At 51.9% G+C, this 10,780-nt stretch overlaps 1 protein-coding gene across 8 annotated transcripts; it reads left to right on the top strand.

Annotated features, from left to right (window-relative positions):
* The first annotated feature begins 1,273 nt into the window (after window positions 1–1,273).
* On the top strand, window positions 1,274–8,210 carry ASGR1 (asialoglycoprotein receptor 1). 8 transcript variants are annotated; one of them, XM_077970163.1, is made up of 10 exons: window positions 1,275–1,510; window positions 2,046–2,190; window positions 3,393–3,509; window positions 3,648–3,743; window positions 3,822–3,893; window positions 5,760–5,846; window positions 5,933–6,084; window positions 6,157–6,263; window positions 6,390–6,537; window positions 7,421–8,210. In XM_077970163.1, the coding sequence occupies exons 2-10, from the start codon at window positions 2,121–2,123 to the stop codon at window positions 7,454–7,456; spliced, it is 885 nt and encodes a 294-aa protein (XP_077826289.1). In that variant the 5' UTR covers window positions 1,275–1,510; window positions 2,046–2,120; the 3' UTR covers window positions 7,457–8,210. The 8 variants fall into 8 exon arrangements, with proteins under 8 accessions (XP_001117991.3, XP_077826289.1, XP_077826293.1 ...); XM_077970164.1 differs by having other exon boundaries at window positions 1,279–1,506; XM_001117991.5 differs by lacking the exon at window positions 7,421–8,210 and having other exon boundaries at window positions 1,274–1,510; window positions 6,390–6,795.
* Window positions 8,211–10,780: the final 2,570 nt, after the last annotated feature.

The raw sequence follows: 10,780 nt of genomic DNA, 5'->3' as shown, positions 1-10,780 counted from the left end.
TTTTAGTAGAGATGCAGTTTCACCATGTTGGCCAGGCTGGTCTCAAACTCCTGACCTCAGGTGATCCGCCCACCTTGGCCTCCCACAGTGCTGGGATTACAGGCATGAGCCACTGTAGCCAGCTTAAATTTATTATCTTTTTTTTTTTTTTTTTGAGATGGAGTCTTGCTGTCACCAGACTGGAATGCAGTGGCACGATCTTGGCTCACTGCAACCTCTGCCTCCTCGGTTCAAGCGATTCTCCTGCCTCAGCTTCCTGAGTAGCTGGGATTACAGACATGCACCACCATGCCCCGCTAATTTTTGTATTTTTGGTAGAGACGGGGCTTCATCATGTTGGCCAGGCTGGTCTTGAACCTCTGACCTCAGGTGATCCACCCGCCTTGGCCTCCCACAGTGCTGGGATTACAAGCGTGAGCCACTGCGCCCAGCCAAGATTATCTTTAATACTGTCTGATTTCCAAGTGAGCATAATTCAAATTCACATGGCTCTCTCTGAAGCTCCGTGGGGCTGTAAGGGACCATGGTTTAGCATCTCTGGGACACTGGAGCCCAGCTGTGTCAACCGGATGGGATCCTGGCTCTGGGTGTGGTTTTGGGGCCTGAACGCAGTGCCTGAAGTCAGGCTGCTCAGGTTCTAGTGTACCCTTTGCTGCGTCCTTGCAGCATGACCCTGGGCAAGCTCTTACCTTATAGGGCCTTAGCTTTCTCATCTGTGAAATGTGATGTGCTCTGGGGATAATGAGAGAAGTTCATGAACGCGGTGACCTGAGGCACAGAGTAACAGCGAATGGAGGTTTGCTGGCACCAGTCCCAGCGGAGGCTCGCCTGCCTCTCCCGGAACCAAACCGGCCCTCATGCTGCTTGGAAGACTTTACTCCCCAGGAGAGGGAAGCAAGTCAGGCCAGAGCTGGGAAGCCTGGGGCTCGGCCCCGCAGGGAACTGGGGCCTGCAGCTCATGTGCCAGGGTCACAGGCCTGGATTGGGCAAGAGCAGAGAACCGGTTCCTCTGATCCTGTTCGGGGATATTTGGAGACACCAATAGTTCTGGGGAATTTAGAGGCAGGAAGCGAAACGGGGAGGGAGGGGGGATATGGCAAATCCCACCCCAGTGCCTCCTGGCCTGGCACCCCTCCCAAACGGTGCACAGAAGAGTAAGGTGACTGGCCTGTGTGGTGGCAACATGATTTTCCTCCCTGGGCAGGAGAGCAGAGGCAACCCATCCCCCACTCCCGCCCCCACACTCCCCTAAGTCCCAATCCATTTCCACCCCTGTTTACTGTCCAAAGTCCCGGGCACTGGAGATGCCACGTTTGGCGTGCTTGGACACACAGACACGCAGACACAGAGACACCGGGGCCCAGGGCCCTCCTATGGACCCTGCCCGCTCCCACTCCATCGTCCACGGCTGTCCACCCACCCCCATTCTCCAAGCTTCAGCCCCCCTCCTTAGTCCGGCATCTGCACAGCACTGAAGAACCTGGGAGTCAGACCCTGAGACCCCGAGCAAGTAAAACGGGTCGAGAGGCGGCGGGAGGCTGGCTGGGGGTGCAGGGCTGTGGAGGAAAGCCAGGCTGTGTGGGGGGTGCTGGTGGGAAACATCAGAGGACAGATTCTGGATGTCAGGCCTGGGGGTGGACGGAGGAAAGAAGAAGGGTCTCGGCCGGGCGCGGCGGCCTACGCCTGTAATCCCAGCACATTGGGAGGCTGAGGAGGGCGGATTGCCTGAGCTCAGGAGTTCAAGACAAGCCTGGGCAACACGGTGAAACCCTGTCTCTACTAAAATACAAAAAATTAGCTGGGTGTGGTGGCGGGCGCCTGTTGTCCCAGCTACTCGGGAGGCTGAGGCAGGAGAATCGCTTGAACCTGGGAGGCAGAGGTTGCAGTGAGCCGAGATCGCCCCACTGCACTCCAGCCTGGGGACAGAGCAAGACTCCGTCTCAAAAAAAAAAAAAAAAAAAAAAAAAAAAGAGAGAAAGAAAGAAGAAAGGTCTCCATGGAGCCGTCAATCAGATGGGAGTAAAAAGATGGGCCCCTCATTCCAGCTCTAGTCCTCGTGAGCCCCCACCTCAGCCCCAGCCTCAGCCTTGACTCAGTCCCAGCTCCAGCACCAGCCCAACATGACCAAGGAGTATCAGGACCTGCAGCATCTGGACAATGAGGAGAGTGACCACCATCAGCTCGGAAAAGGTGAGGGCCGCCTTGCCCTGCCTCTACAAGGCGAGAATTTGGCGGTTCTCCACCCCCCAACCACAGCTCCTACTCTTGCCCGTGAGCCTGGCTCTCTCTGCGTCTGTCTCCCTCTCCCAACACTGGAAAAAGTGTCGGAGCTGCCCCTCTCAAGAGAGGGGCAGGGTGTGGAGTTGGAGTCCCTTTCTTGGTGACAGCTGCCCAAAGCTTTCCTGTGCCTCCTGGCACTGGGGGTAGACCCAGGGGGTGTGGGAACAGCTGGAAGTTGGAAAGATGAGGTCACTGTTGGCTTTCTATGACGAAGTCAGGCCCCTCTTCCTTTCCCCTTCCAACGCCACCCAGGGAGCCCTGGTCGTGCGTGCGTGTGTGTGCGCGTGTGTGCGTGTGCGCGTGCCTGTGTGTGTCAGTGATCAGTTTGGTGAAGTGGGCAAAGGTTTCTGCGAAGGGTCTGAGGATTCTGTGACGGGGGATGAGGGATCTCTGACCTGAGGGAGAACGACACCCTCTTGCTTCAAAAGCAAATTCCCCTTGACCCATTTCTTTGTCCTCCGAGCAGGCACTTGTTTAGGCTGGGCAAGGCTGAAGATCTTGGGGGATGGGGTGCAGCGCGTTTTGACGGAAGGAGGGTCCGCAGCGGAGGAGAGAGGCCAGGGAGAGCCCCAGGCGGGCCCCCCACCCTCCAACTCTCAGGACACAGGGCTAACGTGTCTCTTCCCCCTGCTGGGTGGAAGACTTGAGGGCCTGAAGGGTAGCTATTGCACCTTCTCTCCCTGCGCGCAGCCAAAGACGAGGGGAATTCACGGACAGAGAAAGAAACCTCCCGCCTTTTCCCACTTTCAGGGGAAGCAGCAGCGGCTCCGAGGCGCGGGTCACTCACTTGCGTTGCAAGGCGCGGGAGGAGGGGGTGGACCGAGGCTCCTGGATTGGCTGCAGTGACGCAGTCATGCCATTAGGTGTCAGCAAAAGCTCAGGGCCTCAGTGGGATGGGGCGGCTCAGCGCTTAGCCCCCCTCCCCAGCCCTCTTTTCTCCCCGATTTCCAGTTGCCTCTGGCCCTGCAGGGTCGCCCACCGCCCGCATTTTTTCATGTGCATGGTTCCTCCTAGACTACTAGGGCCGCCTTAGCTTGCTCCCCTTTCAGGACCCCGGAGCTGTGCCAGGCTCCCCTCTGTCCCCGCGCTCCTGACACCCCCTCCTCTCGCAGGGCCACCTCCTCCGCAGTCCCTCCTGCGGCGTCTCTGCTCCGGCCCTCGCCTCCTCCTGCTCTCCCTGGGCCTCAGCCTCCTGCTGCTGGTGGTTGTCTGTGTGATCGGATCCCAAAGTGGGTGCCCCAGGGGTGGGCAGGGAAGGGGGCAACATTGGGGGGTGTTGACGGGGTACCGTGGCGAAGGAGTGGTGGGTGCGGTGGTGGTGGACACAGCGCTCCCATTTTGTTCTCTCTGCACCCTCTCCTGGCCAGACGCCCAGCTGCAGCGGGAGCTGCGGGGCCTGAGAGAGACGCTCAGCAACTTCACAGCGAGCACCGAGGCCCAGGTCAAGGGCTTGAGCACCCAGGGTGAGGGCGCTGAGGCGGGGCTGGGGCTGGGGCTGGGGCTGGGGGGCTGTCGGGACGCTGAGCGAGTCTCTCCCGCAGGAGGCAATGTGGGAAGAAAGATGAAGTCGCTGGAGTCCCAGCTGGAGAAACAGCAGAAGGACTTGAGTGAAGGTCAGAGAGGGAGTGTGTGTGTGTGTGTGTGAGAGAGTGTGAGAGTGTGAGAGTGAGTGGATGTGTGTGAGAATGAGAGGGAGTGTGTGTGTGAGTGTGTGAGAGTGTGAGTGTGTGGATGTGTGTGAGAATGAGAGCGAGTGTGTGTGTGTGTGTGAGAGTGTGAGAGTGAGTGGATGTGTGTGAGAATGAGAGGGAGTGTGAGTATGTGGATGTGTGTGAGAATGAGAGGGAGTGTGTGTGTGAGTCTGTGAGTGTGTGAGAGTGTGAGTGTGTGGATGTGTGTGAGAATGAGAGGGAGTGTGTGTGTGAGTCTGTGAGTGTGAGAGTGTGTGGATGTGTGTGAGAATGAGAGGGAGTGTGTGCGTGAGTCTGTGAGTGTGTGAGAGTGTGCGTGTGTGGATGTGTGTGAGAATGAGAGGGAGTGTGTGTGTGAGAGAGTGTATGAGAGTGAGTGTATGGATGTGTGTGAGAATGAGAGGGAGTGTATGTGGATGTGTGTGAGAATGAGAGGGAGTGTGTGTGAGTCTGTGTGAATGAGAGGGAGTGCGGATGGGTGTGTGCGAGTGTGAGTCTGTGTGTTTATGTGAGTGTGTATCTGTGTGTGTGTGAGAACGTGTGTGTGTTAGTGTGTTGCGTGTGTGTGAGACTGTAAGTATATGTGTAAGTGTACGTGAGTGTAAGTATATGTGTGTGAATGTGCATGTTGTGTGTATGTGCGTGTTGTGTGTAAATGTGAGTTGTGTGTGCTTGTGTGAAAGAGTATATATGTGTTGTGTATGTGGCTGAGGGTGTGTGTGTGGTGTGTGTAGTGGGTGAGGGTGTGTTGTGTGTGTGTTGTGTGAATGTGTGTATGGTAGTGAGGGTGTGTGTGTCTGTGTGAAGGTGTGTTGTTTTGTGTGTTTGGGTGTGTGTGGGTGTGTGTTGTGTGCGTGTGTGAGAGTGTGGGTGAAGGTGTGTGTTGAGGGTATGTAGGTTAGGGTGTGTTCTTGTGTGTGTGAGGGTGTGTGTTGTGGGTGTTTTGTGTGTGAGTGGGTGTGTAAGGGTGTGTGGTGTGTATGTGGGTTAGGGTGTGTCTGTGTGAGGGTGTGTTTTGTGTGTTGTGTGTATGTGGGTTAGGGTGTGTTATGCGTGTGTTGTTTTGTGTGTTGTCTGTGTGTATGTGGGTTACGGTGTGTTGTGAGGGCGTGTTGTGTGTGTTGTGTACGTGTGTGTTGTGTGTGAGGGCGTGTTGTGTGGCTGTGTATTTGTGTGAGGGTGTGTTGTGTGTCTGTGTTTGGGTGTGTTCTGTGTATGTGGGTTAGGGTGTGTTGTGTCTGCATGTGTTTTGTGTTTTGTGTGTTGTCTATGTGGGTTAGGGTGTGTTGTGTGTGGGTGTGTTGGGTGTGTTGTGTGTTTTGTGGACGTTTGTGGGTTAGGGTGTGTTGTGTCTGTGGGTGGGTTAGGGTGTGTTGTGTGTCTGTGTGTTGTGTGTTGTTTTGTGTGTCTGCGTGTGTGTCTGCGGGTTAGGGTGTGTTGTGTTTTGTGTGTTGTCTGCGTGTGTATGTGGGTTAGGGCATGTTTGTGTGTGTGTGAGGGTGTGTTGTGTGTATTTGTGTGTTTTGTGTATGTGGGTTAAGGTGTGTTGTGTGTGTTTTGTGTATTGTCTGTGTGTATGGGGGTTAGGATGAGTTGTGTGTGTGAGTGTGTGTAAGGGTGTGTTGTGTGTGTAGGAGTGTGTGTGTATGGGGGTCTCTCAGGCCAACTCCACTGCTGTTTGGCACTGCGATGGGTGTTCGGGTCCCAGCAGGAGGATGTGGGGCTGACCTCGTTTCCCTCCCCGCGGGTCCCGCATCTCCTTTCGCTCCCCTCCGCCCGTCTTCCCAGATCACTCCAGCCTGCTGCTCCACGTGAAGCAGTTCGTGTCTGACCTGCGGAGCCTGAGCTGTCAGATGGCGGCGCTCCAGGGCAATGGTGAGGAGGCCAGCCCGGCCCGCTCTCTGCCTCCCCGGCGCCCCCGGGCAGCGCCTTAGCCCCTGCGCCCGGTTTCTCCCGCTCAGGCTCAGAAAGGGCCTGCTGCCCAGTCAACTGGGTGGAGCACGAGCGCAGCTGCTACTGGTTCTCTCGCTCCGGGAAGGCCTGGGCCGACGCCGACAACTACTGCCGGCTGGAGGACGCGCACCTGGTGGTGGTCACGTCCTGGGAGGAGCAGGTGAGGACCCGGAGGGTCTGGGAGGCCGGCTGGCCTCGGGGAGAGATCACCACCCGCCTCCTCTCTCCTCAGAAATTTGTCCAGCACCACATAGGTCCTGTGAACACCTGGATGGGCCTCCACGACCAAAACGGGCCCTGGAAGTGGGTGGACGGGACGGACTACGAGACGGGCTTCAAGTGAGTGCGCGCCCTCCCTCGGCCTGGGTCCGGCCGCCTTCCCGCCTGGGGCCCTGGGCGGAGGGGTCTGGAGCGACCTGGCCGCGGGTCCGACCTCCTGGGGCCCACAGCTGGCTCTGTCCCCAGGAACTGGAGACCGGAGCAGCCGGACGACTGGTACGGCCACGGGCTCGGGGGAGGGGAGGACTGTGCCCACTTCACCGACGACGGCCGCTGGAACGACGACGTCTGCCAGAGGCCCTACCGCTGGGTCTGCGAGACAGAGCTGGACAAGGCCAGTCAGGAGCCACCTCTCCTTTAATTTATTTCTTCAGTGCCTCGACCTGCCGCAGGGGTCCGGGGTTGGGAATCCGCCCGTCTGGGGGCCTCTTCTGCTTTCTCGGGGATTTTCATGTAGGATTTTAAGGGAAGGGGAAGGATAGGATGATGTTGGGAAGGTGGGGGGCTTGAAACCCGTGGCGCTTTCTGTAGTTTGCACGTTATCATTGTCAACTTTTTTTTTTTTTTTAGAGTAAAAAGAAATATACCTAAACGTTCTATGAGTTATCTGGTTATTGGGGATTCGGAAGCAGGAGTGGGCTGGTTGGCATTAGGAAGCCTTGGCGGGCGTTGTAGCATCATGATAACTGTGTGGGCTTTGGGCCAGAATGGCCAGACTTTGTTATTTAGAGATATGTGAGTTTGGGCAAATTATTCTGTTCTCTGTGTCCCAGCTGTAAACAAGCCATCTTACTGGAGACCATCCTACTTGGAGCGATACCCCCAGGAACAGAACCACCCGAATTTTTTTTTTTTTTTTTTTTTGGTGAAATAGTCGTGCTCTGTTGCCCAGGCTGGAGTGCAATGACACGATCTCAGCTCACTGTAACCTCCGCCCCCCGGGTTCAAGTGATTCTCCTGCCTCAGCCTTCCAAGTAGCTGAGATCACAGGAGTGCACCACCACACCGCTAATTTTTGTATTTTTAGTGGAGATGGGGTTTCACCATTTGGCCAGGCTAGTCTCGAACTCCTGACCTCAGGTGATCTGCCCGCCTCAGCTTCCCAAAGTGCTGGGATTACAGGCGTGAGCCACCACGCCTGGCAGAACCATTCGAATTTGTTGAGTGCTTCAACAACTTTGAATGAAACTCACTGGTGTCCTTTGCATTCATTACAGCAAACAGAAGCAGCGTTCACAGACATGGAATTGTGAACAAAAATTGCCGAAGTATTCACCCATAAACAAGACCTCAAGTGATTCCTAAAAGGAACAATGCTCTGACCACAGTAAAATAAGGTTAGAAATGAACATGAAAGTACAGCCAAGAAGAGATCTATCAACATACAATTTTCTCACCATCTTTTTTTGTATTACTTCCTAAGTAATTCTGAGTTTTTAAGAGAAAATCGAAATGAAAAAGTCAAGCGATTTAGAAATGAATTACAAGAGTACTATATATGCTGAAACCGTGAGGTGGTCAAAGTAGTTATCGGGAGAAAATGTAGGTAGAGATAAGCACTTTTATTTTTTATTAATTTTCATTTTTATTTTTTATTTTTTTGAGATGAAGTTTTGCTCTTGTGCCCAGGCTGGAGTGCAATGGCGCGACCTCGTCTCACTGCAATGTCTGCCTTCCGAGTTGAAGGGATTCTTCTGCCTCAGCCTCCCAAGTAGCTGGAATTACAGGCACCTGCCACTACGCCCGACTAAGTTTTTATATTTTTAGTAGAGACGGGATTTTTACCATTTTGGTCAGGCTGGTCTCAAAGATAAACACTTTTATTAAAAGCAAGAAAGGCTGACTTGAAATATGCTGTTTCAACTCAGGAAACTTGAAACAGAATAAGATAAATCCCCTAAAGTAGAAGAAAAGAACTTACAAAAGTATAAGCAGAAATAATAAACTAGAAAATAAAAATGTACATATGGTCAATAAAAGTAAAATTTGATGCTTAAAAAAGGCAAATAAGGCCAGGCGTGGTGGCTCACACTTGTAATCCCAGCACTTTGAGAGGCCGAGATGGGCGGATTGCCTGAGGTCAGGAGTTCATGACCAGTCTGACCAACGTGGTGAAACTCCATCTCTACTAAAAATACAAAAAAATTAGCTGGGTGTGGTGGTGGGCGCCTGTAATCCCAGCTACTCAGGAGGCTGAGGCAGGAGAATTGCTTGAACTAGGAAGGTGGAGGTTGCAGTGAGCCAAGATTGTGCCACTGCACTCCAGCCTGGGCAACAGAGCAAGATTCTGTCTCAAAAAAAAAAAAAAAAAAAAAAGGCAAATAAAATAAATATGAAGGAGAAAAAAAGGAGACACAGACATAACTTTAGAAAGGAGAAAGATTACATAAGTAGAGACATAGGGGATATAATTACATAACACTTCCCAATTTAAAACAGTAAAGCAAATACAGTGTTTTTCCTGCCATTATTGTAATTTTTAGGCAAATCTCTTAGAAGCCGGGTTATAACTTTCAAACTTATAAGCAGGAAAAACGAAGAAAAAATATTAAACTAAAGGAACAGAATAAAGGAGAAAAAAACTCAGAAGAGGTAGATAAGAAAAAACACAAAAGGTTGGTTATGAATCCACGTATGTTGCTGATTTTATTAAATGCAAAATACCAAGTTATCTTGTTAAAAGACAAAAAAACTTTCCAGACAGAATAAAAAATAAAATCCAACTATATGCCCAAGAACCACATCTGAAACAGGCTGGAAGCAAAATGATGAAAGACACATTGGTCAAATTCCAACCAAATGACTATCATACGAAGCACACTTTATTTTATTTTATTTTTATTCATTATTATTATTTTTTTGAGATGGACTCTCACTCTGTTGCCCAGGCATGATCTCGGCTCACTGCAACCTCTGCCTCCCGGGTTCAAGCAATTATCTGCCTCAGCCTGCCGAGTAGCTGGGACTACAGGCGCCTGCCACCACGCCTGGCTAATTTTTGTATTTTTAGTAGAGACGAGGTTTCACCATCTTGGTCAGGCTGGTCTTGAACTCTTGATCTCATGATCCAGCCGCCTCGGCCTCCCTGAGTGCTGGGATTATAGGCGTGAGCCACCGCACCCAGCCATGAAGTACACTTTATGACAAAAAGTATTATTAGAGATAAAGAGGATTGGCCGGGCGCGGTGGCTCACGCCTGTAATCCCAGCACTTTGGGAGGCCGAGGCGGGTGGATCACAAGGTCAGGAGATCGAGACCATCCTGGCTAACACGGTGAAACCCTGTCTCTACTAAAAAAAATACAAAAAACTAGCCGGGCGAGGTGGCGGGTGCCTGTAGTCCCAGCTACTCGGAGGCAGAGGCAGGAGAATGGCGTGAATCCGGGAGGTGGAGCTTGCAGTGAGCCGAGATTGCGCCACTGCACTCCAGCCTGGGCGACAAAACGAGACTCTGTCTCAAAAAAAAAAAAGAGGATCACTTCCTAATGATAAAAAGTTCGATTCAACAGGAAGATACACCAGTATTAAATATGCATGCACTGAATAACATAGCCACAAAAATATGTGAAACAAAAATTTTAGGGGTATAAGAAAACAGACAAGTTTACATTCATAATAGATTATAAAATATCTCTCTCAGTAATTGATAGATCAAGCAGACAAAACAATAAGGACAAAGATGTTTTGAATCCCAGATTGAACTATTATGATCTAATGGACACATTTAGTACACTGTACTTGTCAAATACAAAATACCCCCCCCTTTTTTTTTTTGAGATAGGGGTCTTGCTATGTGGCCCAGGCAAGTCTCAAACTCCTGGGCTCAAGCGATTCTCCTGCTTTAGTCTCCCAAACAGCTGGAATTATAGCCATAAGCCCCCATACCCAGTGGAATACCTGTTCTTTTCAAGTATACTCAGACATTCTCAAAAAATTTAGCAAATACTGGGCCATTAATCAAGCTCTAACAATTTCCAAGTGGAGGCTTTTCATTATAATGACCAGGAATGTAAAATTCTATTTTTTTTTTTTTTTGAGACGGAGTCTCACGCTGTTGCCCAGGCTAGAGTGCAGTGGCGCGATCTCGGCTCACTGCAAGCTCCGCCTCCCGGGTTCCCGCCATTCTCCTGCCTCAGCCTCCTGAGTAGCTGGGACTACAGGCGCCCGCCACCGCGCCCGGCTAATTTTTTGTATTTTTAGTAGAGACGGGGTTTCACTGTGGTCTCAATCTCCTGACCTTGTGATCCGCCCGCCTCGGCCTCCCAAAGTGCTGGGATTACAGGCTTGAGCCACCGCGCCCGGCCTCTATTTTTTTTTTTTAATTGAGACAGAGTCTTGCTCTGCTGCCCAGGTTGGAGTGCAGTGGTGTGATCTCAGCTCACTGCAACTTCTGCCTCCCAGGTTCAAGCAATTCTTGTGCCTCAGACTTCCGAGTAGCTGGGATTACAGGGGCACACCATCATGCCCGGCCAATTATCATTATTATTATTTTTTGAGATGAAGTCTCACACTGTCACCCGGGTTGATGTGCAGTGGTGCAATCTCCACTTGCTGCAACCTTTGCCTCCTGGGTTCAAG

This window comes from Macaca mulatta, chromosome 16, assembly GCF_049350105.2.
Source record: "Macaca mulatta isolate MMU2019108-1 chromosome 16, T2T-MMU8v2.0, whole genome shotgun sequence".
Lineage (NCBI taxonomy): Eukaryota > Metazoa > Chordata > Mammalia > Primates > Cercopithecidae > Macaca > Macaca mulatta.
The sequence above is the reverse complement of the archived record's forward strand: the minus strand, read 5'-3'. Positions and strand labels throughout refer to the sequence as shown.